Raw genomic sequence first — 18,283 nt, forward strand, 5'->3', positions numbered from 1 at the left:
CTGCATCACAAAGAAAGATGAGGAACTCATCAACAACATACAATACGAGATCAAACATGTTTAAATCTAGAGATCAACGTTTTTCTTACATTCAGGAGTTTGGTGATGGCATCGGGCTGGGCACGGCTCACGCTGCTGTAACACGGCCACACGATCCTCCTCTTACTGTTGGAGAGGGTCTCTGCCTCCTCGGAGCTGTCTGACCTCACAGCCATCATCCTCCAGTCGTAACACGGCCCAGTGGACAGAGTCTCATCTGTGAAGAAGTCCCATTTATTCAGGTTGGGGATGCCGATGGCCGGCTTCAGTGTCACCTGCAAAACAAAGAAAGATATTGAGCATCAGTCTTATAATGCCCATCATGTACATCGAGAACACAATATAATTCAAAAGAAAAGTGAGCAGTCAATGATGAGCATAACTCTGAATGGATTAACTGTAGCTGTCAGATGAGTGAAGAGGAGCTCTTCTTCATGCAGGACAGAGAGTCATAAAACACTCACGTCGCTCTCTGACGGGCTGTACAGGTAGTTCAGGAAGATGGGACTCCTCTTGTGCATTCTGTTGATACACTCCCAGATACAGATGCCTCTGCGGGCCTGTTTATCACCTTTGTCCTCAAACAACAAGCCTGCGAGATGCACAGAGGAGGAGAAGCACAACATAATGTTCATAAATGTTGTGATACATTTAAAAATGTTATGTGTAGTATGACGCAATACAGGAAAAATACAGTTTTGGCTGTATCTGTCAGGGAAGGCCAATGCCCCATTTTCACAGTTCACCAACACAAAATGCATCTTTAGCTCTGACTATCAAAGCCAGCATCACTTATTAACTGTCTGTTCATGTATGTTGTTCATCAACCTATAGTGTAATTCATTTCCCAAAGGGTGATTTAAGTAACTGTAGCTGCACATTTAAAAACGAGGTTAGTGCGTGCGCCCCACCTGTTGCTCCTTTCTCGCATATCATTCCCCAATCTCTCTCTCCCTAATTTCCAACTCTATCCACTGCACCATCTCTCCATTAAAGGCACAAAAAGCCCAAAAATAAATCTGGTGGAGGAATCCTCGTATACTGTAACCTCTGAGAACTCTTTTTAATGCGAGATTAATCTTTCTCGTTCCATAAATGGATATAATAAATGGAACGGCTGTTATCACAGGAAACTTGCATTTGCTTCAGTAATATTCTTTTCACATTAATCTCAGTTCAAACATGGCCTGGTTCTATGAAAGTTTATCTGGGTTTCTTCTAATGCAGCATTTCCTCAGTTAAGATGAGATTTAATAAAACAACACAATCCCCTCTGGTTTAAACTGTGAAAGACACTGACCATGTTCCAAGCGCTCGTAGTCTGAGTCCAACAGGAAGTTCTTGAAGCGGTTAGAGATATGATGATAGGCCAGGAATTTCAGATAATACTGATTAAACTCAAACTCCAGAGGATGTTGCGCCAAAATCTGCAAAGACATGAAGAGATGGTCAGAGATAGTCGATGACAGAGAGGGGAGGGGGGGGGGGGGGGGGGGGGGGGATCAGTGTGTGTGTGCTGCAGCTGCACTGTGTCCTGCTGTTTGGAGCTTCACATCACTCCAGTGCATAAATGAGCAATTAGATACAGGAAAGACCTTCTTCTGCCCTGGTGGGGTCAGAGCTCAGTGATATCATCACCAGCAGACACAATCAGAACCGCAGCTCCATTGTTCCCATCCAGCGGTGTGAAGTGGCCAACGACGGTCAAGTGTTGAATATTTGAGGCCACCTGGGTCTATTGGCAAAAACAACAGCTGTTTTGGAGATGAGGCACTTCTATTTTCAGCCCTTGTCTGAATCACTCCCCCCTCCCTGTTTATAGCTCTCCAGGACCCCGACGTACTGTCTCAGCTGCCAAGATTTCAGTTTCAAAAGACAAATGCTGAAACTATGTGTTGATGTAAGTGTATGGGAGTGGGTTTGTGAGACCCCAGGGGACACAGGGAAATAAACCACGACATTCTCCGCAGTTAACATTTCAGCGCGGACACTTCTGCGCTCTCTGGACCTCAGCTGTACGAGCTCCATTCTTAACTCCGCTCCAATCCAATCCAACCCTCTCCCCCAAAAGTCCTGAGAACACCCAAAGCCCTCCTCTATCCCCCAAAACTACTCTTCCACATGCAGCTCTTAACACGCACAAACATGTGAAGGGATGCTGAAACACACTCAGCGCTGATCAGCGAACCATCTGGGCAGCAGCCTCCTGGGTGAAAATACACATCCAGTGCTTGGAATGCTGAGTGCAAAACTAAACCAAATGTATAGATACTGACAGCTGGATTTCTTGCCTTATCCCCCTCCTCCCCCCCTCATCTGCATGCTCTTGAGGAATGTGATGAACTCATGGACACGGTGTAAAGATGCTAAGTCATGTTAAGAAAGAGGAGAGAAGTCATGTAAGCAGGGGAGCATACTGTAGATGCTCTACAGTATGGAGCAGCTGCGGCGGTGTAGATCAGTCCTCACCTGGTGCACGCAGTCCAGGAACTGCAGGAAGATGGGTGTGAAGCCACCGCCCTGGCTGCTGGGACTCAGGTTGCTCCGTTGGCAGAACTTGTGGCCGAAGGACAGCCACTCTTTCTCCAGGAGCACCTGAAAACCCTCCAGAGTCCGGTAGAAAGGATCGCTCAGCAGCTGCACCAAAGACACCACCTGCAGAGAGCAAAGGGAACAGTTAGACGAACAAAGAGAAAGACACTTACACAGTTAAAGCTGTTTCTTACTATTTTGTGATACGTTTTTGCTCCTGTTATAGTCTGCTTTGGAAAACGATTAAATTAATTTGGGGTTAATTACTGGAATGTGTTCATCTAGATTTAACTTGGAAACCTTCCTTTAATATTATGTTTATGCTAGTGACATCAGAATAAATGACAAGAAATATATATTGTGCCTTGTCTGATGATAAAAGACTCATTTGAATACACCGATATGAACCAAGATGTGAACCGAGTGGGAGACGTTATTGTTGAACAAGACCAGATGACACCTAGTGCATGTCTGTATCGTGATTGGTTAATGTGCGGTACTGTGGTCCAGTCATTAGACTGATAAACAGTGGTAGTGTTTATAATGAGAATATTTGGAATTTAGATAATCATCTGCTGAATGCATCAGTATTCCCAGTGTATGTTTTGAAATGCAACATCAAATTGTGACAATTTAATAATGAAAAAGTCAGCCAACACACACACGTCACATATTTAGGTGCTGAATCATATAAAAAATCACTAGATATGATGCATAAAGACTCGCAGCACTATGGCGTGTCGAGCCCAGTCGGCAAATAAAAAAGTATACCTTTGGGAGCCATAGTGTTGCAAGTCTTTGTGCACCATATATCATACAATCTAATAATGACCCATGTTCTGACCGCACAATATTTAACTAATCTTCTGATGTCCATTATGTTTTTATAACATTGTAGCACAGGTTAATAGGGACACCTAAGCTCGCTCCACAAAACACCAGTGGAGAACTACTTGTCTACACATGCAGTATGCCTGGCCTGCTTCCATGCCTGTGTCTCCTCCAACACAACTAATGAGCCCTGACGTGTGTGGAATGAGCGAGAAGAATAGTCTTTGGCTTCACCGAGGGGTTTAAGAGAAAGCCCCATTCAACTTCGGCATGGAAATAAGCTCCTCAGATTATTTTGATACTTCAGCAGACTGAAGGAGGATTTCAAAAAAAGAAGCAAGGTATGAGAGAGATTATTCGATCTGAGTGGGTAAGACTAGGGAAACAAAAAACAGGTTTTATAAAGAAAGCAAAGACTGTTCTGTATCCTGTCTGTTGGGTGTCTATGGTCCGTGGACAGAGCCAGGAGAGCCAGAGCATATGGAGGTTATTTTCCTGTGAGGGCTGAGCGTGGACCTGAAGTGATTGAAGCAGTGACCCGGGGAGAGAGATGCTGTGGGTCCAACACGTGCCTGGCATAAGGGGTGTACAGAGTGTGCTTTTAAACAGCAGCCCAGGGCTCTGCAAACCCCGTAAACACATTTGAAGGACACACACTCTTAACATAAACATGTGCACTTTAACACGACAACACAGAAATATGAGCTCAGAGAGCAAACACGCAGGGAACAGATCCTGACAATTGATCAACAACAAATTGACTTCTTTGCAACGTGCCTTAGATTTAGAACCATTAACTTTAATGAATGAAATCAAAACCAATCAGGGACACAAGGCACATTTGTTTTGTCTCTCTGCATCATCAGGTCAGAGAGCTGCTTAAAAGAGAGAGGTGTGCCAGATTTATTATTTTCATTTGGCCTGCTCAGCAATGCACTCCAAATAGATGACACACGTGCCTTTGGAGAATTCCTTTAAATGTTGTCACAACAAACAAAAAAAATTAGATTGAGACTGATGGAAGTTTGCTTCTTTCAGTCATTTTTACTATCATTAAAGCAGCTGTTTGGATTAACTGAGGCACAATCTTGCTACATAGTTCTCTTTTTTTTGTTTTTATAGATTTGATTTTGTTTTTCCTCTCTGTTTTTTCACGTGTGTTGTTTTCATTTGCATCTGCTGTGGGGGAAGTGAAGAGGAGGAGCATTGAGGACTTGTTCTCAGTTGCAGTCTAAAGGTTACTCACTATGTAAACAAGTGTTTCTCATAAATGACTCCTTTTTACAGTAATGCTTGCACTCGCATCCAAGCTATGTTTTCATCCATACTTTTTTTAATATATAGATTTGGAACATATATCAGTGTAAGATGACAGAGTGAATGAGAGCCAGCAGCTCTGATTCAACCTGCATCACTTAGGATGTAACTTGTGTTTTTGGTTTGACCAATAAATGTGTTACTTTTGTTTTTTATCAACTCCTGCGATTATAAGAGAGAGGTGTAAAACATTGCAAGGGCCCCCATCTGGACTTTTTACATGGAAGTTGCGCAACATGGAAGTTACGCACTCTTAACTACCCCCTACATATTATTCCTTCTATCATGGGCGTTGAGGTGCAGGGGAGGCATGTGACAGATGATGTTTCAAATTTTACATGTTGTGGTGATAATGCTAGCTTTCCCACCTTTTGCAAGAATAAAAACTCTTAATGTCATGTATTTTTTAGAGTTTTTGTAGCACACAAAATCAATAGAAAAACATGAGGATGCTAACACAGAATATGAAGTCTTCACAAAAATGAAACCTCTCTGTGCTCGACCTCTTCTTCACAGCTGTTTGTGTCTTTCTACTGCGTTTATTCAGATAGATATTTGTGAAATCCTCTCACTTGTGTAGTAATGTCCCAGCCGTCCTCCAGGCTGAGCAAAACAGATGAGCCACTGTCCAGAAGCTCCACCAGAATCAGTGCCAGCTGCAGGATCTTATGAAGCTGTGGGAGAGCAACAAATGTGCATGTAAAGACATGTAAACACACAGACTCGTACACAATTAATCTCCTCTGTGCACACATTACCATGTTTGGTCTACCGTTAAATTACTTGTTTGTTGCCCATAAGGGGTTTCCCACAGATTATATTTTTGCATGACATGTTCAATGTAGGTCTGCAGGGGGTCAATCAGATAACCAGCATGATAAGATGGATGCTGTTTTCCCGTGGTGGTGAATCTGTTTTCTTGGGAAAGTGGCTTCAGAGTAGATTTATTCATTATGTGAATCTGATACGGAGATGAGCAGTAAGAGCTGACTGCTGGGTCATTCTCACAGTTTTTCGGGGTCTAACTTTGAGTCGCTGAGTATGTTTGTGTACCTGCAGGATCCATTCAGATTCCTCCAAGGCTTTAAGGAAGGAGTCTTCAGAGTCAGACGAGTTGGCACTGGGAGCGCAGGCTCTCAGCAGCTTTTTAAAAGAGGCTTTCACCTGCCGCGTGTCTGCAAAGTCCACCGGCACCAGTTCACAATTCAAAGAGGAGTCCACTCTGAGCCCCTGTTGGACAAAAGAGAGAGAGAGAGAGAGAGAGAGAGAGAGAGAGAGAGAGAGAGAGAGAGAGAGAGAGAGAGAGAGAGAGAGAGAGGGTAGAGTGGAGGCAGTGTGTAAAAAATATTTTATGCAGTCAGGAATGGTTGCTTTCTAGAGGGTACAGGAATGTAAGACATAAAGAATTAAAGATGTGTTTTTCTGCAGCATGATAACACACAAAGTCAATACAAATAAAAGCACAAACTCATCAGTGTGGATAAAAAATGCCACTTAGGTGAAAAAATCTTGTGATCCTGTCACAAGGCCCATCAGCTTTGAGATATTCCTGATGTATTGAAGAATCTGTGTTATTTTCCTTGTGTGCATCCTGATCTCTATGCATCCCCGTTGGCTGTACAGGGAGAATATTTGGGGGTTGCGAAATACTCCAAAAAAACTCAAGTGCCTGTTGATGGGAGCTGGACTGTGAGGCAAATATTTTTTCTTGCGTCTTATCTAAACACACCTTTTAACATCTTAAACTCAGAAGCACGTTTACAATGTCATGAACAAATCTATACATCATAATAATTTACAGCTCACTATTTCTTTTTTATTTTGTTTATGCCTAATTACAATCCTCCTTCTGTCTTTTAAACTTGTGTTGTTAGCTTTTCAAGTCTTTTGCCGATAAATTACAAGACAAACAAAAGCGCTTCATTGCGTTAGTGCAAACATTTGTAAGAAGTGTTTCTCTGCAACAGACCAACTCCATCACACTCAGGTGTTTTTTCCCTGCTGAATGACGTTTCTTGCGAGGAACTATTCATGTAAAGATAACGGTCTGACTGGCACTTGTGAAAACACTGACGGCTTCTCAGGAAACTGAGTGTGTATTCTTGTGTATGTTCTCCAACTGCTTCCTGTAAAGCCTTAGTTCCTAAATGACTCAGATTTGATTAAAAAAGGTCATCACCCCTTTATCTCACCCCTTGAGTAAATTAACTCTGTCTCTAAAAGCTCTCATAAATTATGACCTTCTCTGTATTAATTATACAGATCCAATTTTACACGTCATTTAACACAATAAACGAATGTTCATTTTCTGGACTATGCTTTTTTTTTTTTTTTTTTTTTTTTACAATCGAATTATTCCACAGTTCAAACTGTCCAGAACATACAAACACAGGAGCTCTTAAACATCATTACAGATGTTTGGCTCTGCTTAGTTACAGTAAAGATGTATTCTACCTCTGAATTTAAAAACTTATATGAAGATAAAATCCTGCTTATATCCGCTTGCTTTTGAAAGTGACGTGCGTCCCTTTAAGTTGACTAAACACTCAGTGCCACTTCTTGTGAAATCTGAACAATGTATTATGAGACAACAACCCTACATTATTGTATATGGTGGTCTGGAAGAACTACAGACAATTCTACTATGGATTTTTGGTCTCCACCTCCACTTGAAAGGCAAACAAACTAATAAACTAAAAACAGCAAAAATGGCAAATTCAAACATGAGTTAAGAAGGCGTTAGGGACAAGGATATATTTTACAGGGTTTTGGCTGAATCAGACATTGAACTTCACCTTTCATCTGGGACAAAATGTAGGTAAAAAAAAATGCAAAAAGAAGCTGAGGTAGCGAATTCTGTCTAAAGCCGATGTGCACTGTACGACCTTAAACCATGGGTGTAAATGGCATTTCAGTTTTCATTTAAGAGAAGCTATTCTTATCGAAATGTCCTCTCAGCACCAATATGGCAGCCTTTGTTACATTCTCACCCTTAAATGTGATTTTTCTCCAAAGACGTAGAGGGCAGCTTGCTGTTTCAGGAGCTGAGCCTGCAGACTGTTGCTGCCTGCAGGGGGCGCCAGATCCTTCCCTGCAAGCCTGGCACCCATGTCTCCAGTCGCTGGGTGATGGCTGAGTCTGCTGCTGGACCGCAGGCTAGCCCACATGCCTGTAAAAAAAACAAAGAGGTAAACAAAATATCAAACACACACACACACACACGCAGGAGCTGGCCTGTTTGAGTGAAACTGATGTACACATGCTGTCAAACAGACAAAGACTGAATGATGAACAACAAATGACATGCAGGGCTAGGTTTACATGCAGAGGTTACATAAAGACCTCATCGCTTCAGTCCAACAACAAAGCAGTTGCCTCTAAGAATCGGATAAGTAGAGCTATTAAAAGCAGAAGTTGTTGGTATATCTTTGTAAGTCAACAAGGTAAAGAAGGCCATTCCCTAAAATACAGCATGCAATACCTCCATTACTACTGTAATTCACTGGATTTTGGTGTTAATCAGCACTCGTTTAAAATGCCGGACAAACCAGACGTCTTTGCAGAGGCAGAAAAAGGAATCATATATCAGCTCTATTAGCATCCTTGCACTGGCTCACGGTTCAATACAGAATACCTTAAAAATCTTCTGGTTTGTGTACAAAGTCCTTCATGGCCTTGCTCGTCTACCCTGAACTATTATCTCTGTACAGTAAAGCTCGGCCCCTCAGATCATCAGGTCAAAGACTGCTAACCAGACTACCTTCTAATCCAAAAGTTTTTGGAGACGGGTCCTTCTCTGTAGCCGCACCGAGGCTGTGGATGAACCTGCCGGTACATATAAGATAAACAGATTCTCTGGACTGCTTCTTCCCTTTGCTTCCTCTTGCAGTTGATTCCTTTTCTCGTTAGCATCCGACCCTCTTTTTTAAACGCTGCATCTATGTGTGCGTGAGAGTGTGTGTGTGTGTGTGTATCTTTCTATGTATTTTTTAATTACTGTTGCTCAATGCTTTCTGATTGAGTGTGTGTGTGTGCGAACGCATGCGTGCAGGGGATTGTGCCAGTAGCGACACTTAATATTCTTGCCATGTGATGATCTTTTAACTGGTGGTTTATTTTGATATGATCTTAATTTCTGTTAAGCACTTTGGCACAAACCCTGTTTGTTTTTAAAGCTGTATAAATAAAGCTGACCTTCACCTTCCAAAAAACACGAGGTGCTATCAGCGAGGACATGTTCTTGCAGAGTAATACTGTAACTTTTAACCCTTTGCATAAGCACGGCAGTCAAATCTACCTACTTAATTTTTATACTTAACATTTAATTTTATATTAAAAATACCTAGCGTTAAAAATCAGTTTTATAATGAAAGTTTCAAAAAGTGATGCTACAATATACAACATGACTGCTGTTTAGAACTTCTATGAATAAACAGGCAATTAAATCAAGCCTATAACCTCGACGATATGAGAAGATTTATAATATTTTTTAACAACTTTAAACTTTTCCCTTTGAGTCACATTTACTGAATTCTGAGGCTGCCTTCATTATACTTGAGGATTTGGTGTAATTCATGACAAATAGCTTCCTCTCCCCCTCGGTCTGGACCCGGCGCTTGAACTGACCACAGGCAGCCCTGCTGAGCCAACACATTAACAATTGAAGTGGTCACATTAGAGCAGCCACTCTGGTTTGTGAAAAACCACAGCTCCCAGAAGAGCCTCCAGAAAGTCAGCTATGATTAATACTTTGCCTCACAAGGTCTTTGTTAGCGGGTTTGCAGCATGGTGCAGTACGTGTGGTACGTGATTTGGTTAGTGAGCGGGGTTGGAGAGGGAAAAAAAAAAAGATGTGTTAGAAAGAAATGGAGCACTCTTAAAGAAGTGGCACGGGGAAAGAGACAGTTTGACAATACCTTGATGTTCGAGTCTCTTCTTACTGGCAGGTTTTTGGTGTGAGTGAGTGAACAGTTTATCTCTGTACTCAAGAACTGGGGTGGTGTGTGTACAAAGAAGTAGAGAGAGAAGATGAGGGCAGGGAGAGGGGCATGAAAAAAAAATGTCAACAACATATGGGACTCGCCACTTCAGACCACAGACACACTCATGCAAAAGAGATCCAGCTGAGGGTCAAATGTCAGACTGGCCCAAATTAAGTGATGAAGGGAAAAATGTCTTTGTTTTTAAATGATCATGAGAATGAGTGTCATTGCATGCATGAATATGTTTATTTGCAGTTATGATTGATGGTGTGTTGACATAGAGCCAGATTTATTTATTAGCATATTTTGTGCCAATTTATAACGAACAGATGTAACACATGCGCTCCAGAAATGGTTTGAATCAAACAGGTAAACCAGACTGAAGAGGCAGTTTGTTTTTGTGTCCTGTCCTCAGGTCGAGACACGTGCACAGAGGTTTAATCAAAAGTTTTACTGGTTTAACTTCAGCTTGCAGGGTCGATTCTCCTGACAGAAAATCTCTTCATCTGAAGTGCGCACATAAAGGTATCAAATATGACCTTAGACTCGAGCCACAGGCAGGATTGAGCAAAGAAAATCCCACTTGAATGAAACTGTAATTTATAGAAATCTCAATGGCAGTAAACGAAGAGCGAGCACAACACTGAACTATCCAGGTAGAGAACTGCATCATGCATACTGAAACATTTAAGGAAACTTCATAAAATTAGAAAAATCTGAAAGCAGTCATAAAGAATGAAATATCATTTGAATAAGTTTTTTTCTTCTAGGTGGCTTCACCTTCTCTGTGTTGGGTCTTTGATCTCATCATGTCTTTAGAGTAATGACTCCAGCATAATTATTTTGAGCAATATATTTGAAAATTGACTAAATGATTCCAACAAAGCTTTACACTGAATGTATCAATAATATACAGTTTTGCTCTGATGGAGTTTAATTACGGTATCTTGTTAAATTTTTTGAAATTAGATAACTCAGAGAAATGTGTTTGCGCCACTTTCTGATTCAATCTGACTCAAAATGTTACTCCTTATTCCAAGGATGTGAAAAATGTGTCAGTGATAATCCTTCGCTAGAACTCCAGTGATTATTACTGGACAGTGTTGCAGTTTTGGAGAAAAAAGAAACGGGGGAGGAACTCTCATGTTCCAAATGATCAGAAATGACTCATCATTTTCTTAAGATGAAGATAAAATGCTGAGTCAGTGTAAGAGACTTTTTCACCTCTGCCCTTCATCTGAAGCAGTGACTAACACCTAAGACATGGAGCGACACCAAGCACAACATCTGGCAGGGACAAAACAACCCGTGCTGATGGTTTCCTCTGATGAGTTTACCTTCCAGTCATAAACTCATGATGACTTGTTAACCTAACCGTACATTAAGTTGTTATCCATGTCATTACATTCATAGCACTGCTCATTGGCCACAACAACACAGGTCAGGCCTCATTACAAACCAATACTCAACAAAGTGTATTTACTGAACACATGTACGGCTATGAGCTACAGCTCCTAACACAAACACTCCATCTACTGAACATATACTGTACATTCATTTCAAGACCTCAGAGGCTTGCTTGATATTCTTACATGTGTGTGCAGTTTTACACTGCTGACTGAAAAGAGTCATTTCTGTTTTTTTATTTCCCTTTCTTTCAACTCTTAATTTCCAATACTTAAAGGGTTTTTGTAATTCTCCAACTGCATGTTTGTGAATTTTTAGATAGATGAGGTTTGTATTTGCTTATTTTCAGGTATTTTGTTGCAGGTATTTTAATAATAAAAAGTATAATCGGAGCTCTGCATCTGAATCTTCGTAGACATTGTAGGGAAAAACGTTTGTTCTATTTCATTCTTCCTGACAGCCAGAGGCAGTTCTTAACACTGGATTATATATGTCTCGTGCACGCGCAGGTCGAGTATTTAATATCAACAAAGTCACATGTGACCTGGGATGACGCCTGACGTAGCTTAAATAGCACGCGTCATCACGTGAGACGCCCCTACAGAATCTTCTCGCCAAGATTCCGAGTGACGGAGAACTCTGGCGGTCATCCAGAATTCATAGAACCGTAGTTACATACGTAACGCTCGTTATATTCAAGAAGAAAAAAAAAGGAGAATTGTTTTCGTATCAGTAATGAATGAAATACTCATGAATGTGATCACCTTTACAAATCATATTCATATTATAAAAAACAAAGAAACTCCTATCACTGGGATGTCTGTCATTTAGTTTTAGTGACTTTAAGTTCTGCAATTGAAAGCGTACTATTTCGTCCCATCCATTCATGCTTGTAAAATGTCAAAGAACATGTTTTATTACAAGAGGAAGGTGGAAGAGGATGTGACCCAGATGGACTAAAGCCAGAGGGGAGCTGACAAACAACATTTCTGCAATTTGTTGATTTTTTAATGCCAAGTGTTTTGAATGTCTAAATAAAAGTGATTCTCCAACACATGACATCTCTCTTGTATCCATACCATTGAGTGACCAAATGATGTTAAACAACCTATAATCACTGTCGTACAGATAACAGGAGGAGAGAAAGTGTAACTTACCTCCTCTGGTGAAGCTGTTTGAGAATGGGAGGTCTAAATGAACAGGAGTCATCTTTGGTATCCTGGACGTCCTCCTGTCACTGCCTGAAATCAAACATTAACAAGGAACACAGAGCATTAAAATAAGCGTCAGAGTAGGTAAATGTTCAAGGAAAAACGCTCTAACATTCATACAGGATTCTAATCAAATCACGAAACAAGACAACACAACACTGGTAATTGGAACAACAGCCCTAAATTGGGTCAAACTGCTTTATACAAAAGACACATGATTGTTTACATACAGAGCCTTTCCATATCGTGTGTGTGTGTGTGTGTGTGTGTGTGTGTGTGTGTGTGTGTGTGTGTGTGTGTGTGTGTGTGTGTGTGTGTGTGTGTGTGTGTGTGTGCATGTGAGCATCCTGAATGCAGATTCAGTTCAGTACAGTGTATTATGTCCAGGATACAGAGAAAGGGGGGTTGATGCGGGTAGCAGAAGATTGATGTGCCGGACAGTGACCCCAGGTTGTCCTGTGATTCTTACATAACCTTTTATTGTACAAATTTCCTTCGAATGTTACCAAATATAAGATCCTTCCGTCTCTGTGTCTCTCTCACACACAGACAAAGATAAGTAGGTGAAAAATAACCGCTGAGCATAACAAACACATAACAGATGAGAATGATTGCCTGACGGCAGAGAAAAAACAGAGCTCCGATGAACGAACATAATTCTGGAGAGTGCAAATCTGCACTTTTTCTCTTTATCAGGAGAAATGAACTCAGCTTGGCCTCTTGTCCCTTACAAACAAACACAGTATTTTCCCACGGCGGCAGAGCCAAGGCCATCCGAAGTGAATTCAGGTCAGGTAGGAGCACAGCGTTTAGGTGATGTATATTTGGGTTGGGGAAACAAAAGCCTGAGTTTAGCCTTACATCCACCTATAGCTACCACCCTGATTACTCTGAAGAGTTCACTTCAACAGTTAGTCATACTCTCATGTCAACTTTGACATATAAAAACTTGAAATCTTTCAATCGTGTTTTCCTGACAGTTCTGACTATTCTCGACGGCTGATAAATAACACAAAGTGACTATTATTTTATATACTATATTAATTTTAATTAAATGAGCATTATATTTTCTCTTTCATTCTGAGCTAATTGTCACCTCTGTTTGCTTTCTCATTTTCCAGGTCAGATTTTTGTTACATGATGAAAACAAGCAAACAGTCTATATTCATTATGGAGCAACAAAGTACTTGGTCATGGTTTGGTGCAAGCAAAAAGATGTGAAAAAGGCAAGGCGTATGCAGCTTCAGGGACTCCTCTCAGGGCATCAAAGTAGTCTGCTGTTTTCTCACATTCAACACTTTGACTTGTCAATACGAGTAACTGATAATACTGAAGGCTGCATTCCACTTCTGTACTAGTGTTAAGGCAGGCTGGATGATATGCTCACTTTTAGAATAATCACATTAAAATAAGTCAGGATATTAAAATCAGTGTACCTGGTGAGAGGCCAATGAGGGAGCGGTTGGACAGGGTGTTGCTTCCGTTCATTTTGAAGTAGACAGGGATGGAGTTGAGGATGGCCTGCAGGTACTTCTCCTGTTCAAGACTACTGGACAATTCTGAGGACGAGGCTGGAGCTAAAGGAAGAACAGAACTGATTTTAGACAGAAGGTAATTAGTAAAACTAAACTACAGATCATATATCAATTCTTTCCATCCTTTTTGGTGACTAAGTTTTCCAAATATAAATATAAGTTAATAAAGGATGGCGGCTTGAAGAATTTGCTTTTCAGTTGAGTACTGTACCCAAGACTTAGTGTTCAAATTGGAAATATCTTTAAAAAGGTGGGATCTTTCAATTTCTCATGTCAAGAATGACAACATTCTTTCCATTTTAATTTGGCTCATATAACTTTTTTTTGTTTTTAATACAATTGTCAGCAAAGTTCTTCAGTCACAGTGTGATGTGAGCATTATACTCAAGTTAAATGACAAAAAAAATGACATGCTGGTAAGCTAGTAAGTACTCCTGGTGGTCAGGCCAGGAAGAACACCTGTGCCTACAAAACAAAACTCAGAGATGTTGTGATTTCAGACCTGTTGAGGAGGGGTTCTGCGACTTGAACAATCCCACTACACTCTTCCCGTGGAAGCCTCCCGAGCGGAACAGCAAAGCTTTAGTACGAGGATGTTTCCAACACACGACAGGTAGACGGTTGTGTCTGTAGCAGCGGGCCACCTTGTGTAAACTGCTGTCCTGCACCGCCTGGGGAACCACCAACAGCCCGGGGTAACTGAAGGACAGACACAGAAAACTAAAGCATTAAGAAAAAAGGTCTCCCATTAATAAACTTTTGCACAAACACACTTGTAGCAGGACACAGAGCTGCAGCTGAATTAATGATCTCATGCTGAATGCACAGCCAAGATCTGAGAGTGATTATGTAAATATAATTCACGTCATGTGTGCCTTTATGTAACAGGCTGCATTTGAATCAAGCTTTCACGATTGACACGTCAATCCCATTGGCCTTTTGAGACATAAACACAGAAATTCACTTAGAACAATATTTGAGGCTCATATTCTGCTATATCCTGCAATTAGTGGAATCAATATCAGTGTTTCCCCTACCATTATATTAGGGGGGCGGCCCGCCCCCCAACGGGCCCCCCTTCAAGGTCAAGTAAAGGACTTTTTTTTTTAAGATTTATTTTTGGGCTTTTTGTGTCTTTATTGTAGGGATATGATAGTGGATAGAGTCGGAAGTCAGGGAAAGAAGTCATTTAAGGATACCTTTCCGATAGAAAAGGACAGCTGTCATTAAAAGTAACCCATGAACACCAAGATTCCTTGGTGTTCATGGGTTACCTTGAACCTTGTCGGCGTGTCGCCTCCCCCCCCCGCCCCAACGCTGTGAACCTAGGGGAAACACTGTAATACGAATCTGTGGGTTTCTGGAATCTTCCTTCAGGTAAATCCAGTGTGTTTTGTCAGTACCTCCGGCATAGTGAGTAGAGTCTGTTCACGGCTGTGATCCTGAACTGCTCCCCTGACTTTGAGCGAGACGAGCTGGCTGTGATGGTGCCCAGGCCCAGACGATGGTAGTCACGGAAACAGGACTGCTCCACCAGCTGTTCCATGGTGGACTTCTCTGATGCACGCAGAGTGCTACTGGGCGGCGGTTCGCCATCGTCTGATACTGACACACACATTAGCAATAGCCAATTACTTTTTTAGAACCTTTACGTTCTCTTCAGTGTTATTTTCTACATCTCTGTCTACACCATCATGTGTCACTTCTCTCACTTGAAATGTCATCGTCTTCATGCCAGATCATTCTGCTCCCTCTGTCGTTCTTCTTCAGTGTGGTCTGGCTGCCTCGGCCCATTGTGATCTTTCCAGCCCTCTTTGCGCCTTTGACAATAGTTTTGGACAGTGTTCTGTAAGGGGTAAAGGGCAAGACGGTAACATAAAAGCAGAATATTTTCAGTGTTTTTACAAAACATTTCAGAGCAGGGAAAAGAGAAAGCATGTATTTATTTACAGCAGTAAACAAAATTAAGATGAAAATATACTGCAACAGCCCAAATCAGCCAGAAGCTTTTTGCTGTAAAGCTGCATCACCAACCTGAAGCCAGTGTTTCTCTCTTTTTGCTTTGGAAGGATGAGCTGAGGTGCCGTTTGTCCTGCTGCAAATGCAAAGGAGCTGAAGATGGACTGTGGGTAGCGGATCCTCTGGAGGTGCTTCCTGAAGATCTCCACCGTCTCTGAGCTCACCTCCTCATCAAATGCCACTTTAATCAACTGTAAGACATAAGAGTGACTTACTTTAGAAGATGCTTTTTCATACTTTTACTTTTTGTTCCCACTGGATGATTATTTGGCTCCAGGCAAAAAGTGAACCAATCATTTATTCCAATTGCTGGGCCCTGGTATCGACAATGTTTGTTACTAAGTCTTGCATTAAATGTGTCCATGTGGGCCCTTAGAGAAATGTTTTCATGCCTGAACATTGGTTTGAAAAATCTGAAAGAAATACTTAAATCTCTTGGATGATACGAGATGAATGCATCTTTATGACAGTATGCTCCATAAATAATTTAGGAGAGGATCCAATAAATAGAGCAACACCCCCAGCTATTAGCGGATGACTGGGTTAAAGGTTTAAGGACACCGCATTTAATGGTTTAGTGGACTAATCAAGCAAATCCCTACCCTCCAGCCCTCGCACCCCCCCCCCCCCCCCTCACCTTTTGAACCCTCCCCTCAATCACTCTAACCTTACACTTATGTGTTCATCCCTCCTACCCCAGAGTCTTAAACTCATCTCTTAATCCCTTGACTTTTAAACTTACCCCTACATCCCTCAACACTTAACCTGTCTTTTAACTCCTCAACCATTACCGCATCCCGCCCCCCCTCACTCCCTATATGCATGACTTCATCACTTGACCCCTTACAACTATCACCACATTTCTAAACCATTACGACACTGAAGACATTGTCTCAGAAAACCAAGTAAGATTAAACCTATAAGAGAGGATGTTTGATGTAGTTTAGAGCACAATAAAACATTTAGCAGCCAGGCTACTGTTTGTTTGCAGCAAAAAAAGTCAAACCTGGAGTTGTTTGGACCTTTAATTAACAGCTCATTAAACATCTGCTGCTATTTTTTTTTTTTTACAATGGATTGTCTTTTTTATCACTGAAGACTCCTTTTTTCCCCTGATTAACTGCTAAATCGTGCAGATCTGAAACTTCCCCATTTAAAGAAAAGATAGGCCATGCAGTCCACATATTGTCTCCACAACACAAACCACAAGAAAGCACAAGAAAACTAAGAAATATGCCCAGGGAGGCCAAGTGATCTGAATTCAAGGAACAGCAGCACAGCTTACAAAAATAACAAGCTTGGATGAAACGTTTTTTTTTATCTTTCATTTTAAGAGTCAGTGCTTATATTATAAAGCACAAGATAGTAGGATGTTCCCCACTGCTTGTTTATGTTACTGCTTATACTCGAGTTCCTGAAGTCTCTGTCCAACTGATAAATAAAGAAAAACCTTTAAGATCAAACGATAATGCAATGTGAACAAAATCTTAGAATCAAATCCACACTACGTGCTACATTATTACTTCTCTCAGTTTCTCAAACATCAAAGAGGATACAACAGCTGCACACTGACCTACACGCTGGTTAAACTCTTTTTCAAGTTACATCCAAACTGAACTTGACATGTGCTTGTGCTTGTGTGTTTGTGTTGTGTTTCATAGTATACCTGAAATGATGCAGAGCGGAGCTGCAGGCCCTCCTGCATGTTCTGCTGAAGCTGGTTCTGGATGCTGATCTTCTTCTCTTTGGTCAGAGTGGACACTGGAAACGCTCTGATCACTGCCTGCTCCCCCACTGCACACATACAGGAACAGATACAGCATCACATCAATGAGATGAATGTTCAAACTGTCATTTACTGTAAAAAGTAGTTTGATAAGATTAACACTAAATGTTATTACAAAAAAAAACAACCTTTTTCGCATTAAGACTTGAACGTTTGTATTTCTGTGGTACAGTATTTACCCAGTTGATCATGGGGGATTCCTTTGAAAATGATGCGGTAAGTTGTGAGAAACAGGGCTCCCTCTGCTGGCAGGATGTGTGGGCCCCCTAAGAGGCCCCCAGTTGCCTCCTCTCTGCCGTCAGGGTCCAGAAGAACCCGCAACCCCTCTGACACCAGCTCCTCTCCAGGAAGCAGCGCTGGACGCAAAATCTTAGGCTAATGGGGGGAGAAAAAAAAACATTTGCGTCAGTGAATCAGATTTCAAAAGCCAGGAAATCAATTCATCATCATAAAGTCAAATCACAGTACCTAATGTTCTTGGTTGTCATATTTAAACTTAACATGCACGTCATTATCAAAAAAACACCTCTTGTAAGCACACTACACATAAGATAAAACCAAGATGCACTCTCTTTAAAACCAAAAAACTGTAGTGTCAAACAGTTATTGAACTGAGTAATCCTT

At 41.3% G+C, this 18,283-nt stretch overlaps 1 protein-coding gene across 2 annotated transcripts in view; it reads right to left on the minus strand.

The window, feature by feature from the left end:
• The window catches only part of sbf2 (SET binding factor 2), a 92,205-nt gene that overhangs the window by 4,720 nt on the left and 69,202 nt on the right, over positions 1-18,283 (minus strand). The window contains exons 22-37 of one of the 2 annotated variants that reach the window (XM_061037788.1): positions 17,839-18,034; positions 17,540-17,667; positions 15,889-16,064; positions 15,567-15,700; positions 15,258-15,459; positions 14,357-14,553; positions 13,756-13,896; positions 12,266-12,349; positions 9,636-9,710; positions 7,710-7,888; positions 5,773-5,949; positions 5,292-5,393; positions 2,509-2,694; positions 1,340-1,466; positions 504-631; positions 90-314 (exon numbers count right to left, since the gene is read on the minus strand). In XM_061037788.1, the coding sequence (XP_060893771.1) occupies positions 90-314; positions 504-631; positions 1,340-1,466; positions 2,509-2,694; positions 5,292-5,393; positions 5,773-5,949; positions 7,710-7,888; positions 9,636-9,710; positions 12,266-12,349; positions 13,756-13,896; positions 14,357-14,553; positions 15,258-15,459; positions 15,567-15,700; positions 15,889-16,064; positions 17,540-17,667; positions 17,839-18,034 (2,457 nt within the window). The remainder of the gene's footprint in view (positions 1-89; positions 315-503; positions 632-1,339; positions 1,467-2,508; positions 2,695-5,291; positions 5,394-5,772; positions 5,950-7,709; positions 7,889-9,635; positions 9,711-12,265; positions 12,350-13,755; positions 13,897-14,356; positions 14,554-15,257; positions 15,460-15,566; positions 15,701-15,888; positions 16,065-17,539; positions 17,668-17,838; positions 18,035-18,283) is intronic. The other variant, XM_061037796.1, reaches the window with a different exon arrangement.

This window comes from Labrus mixtus, chromosome 1, assembly GCF_963584025.1.
Source record: "Labrus mixtus chromosome 1, fLabMix1.1, whole genome shotgun sequence".
NCBI classification, from domain to species: domain Eukaryota; kingdom Metazoa; phylum Chordata; class Actinopteri; order Labriformes; family Labridae; genus Labrus; species Labrus mixtus.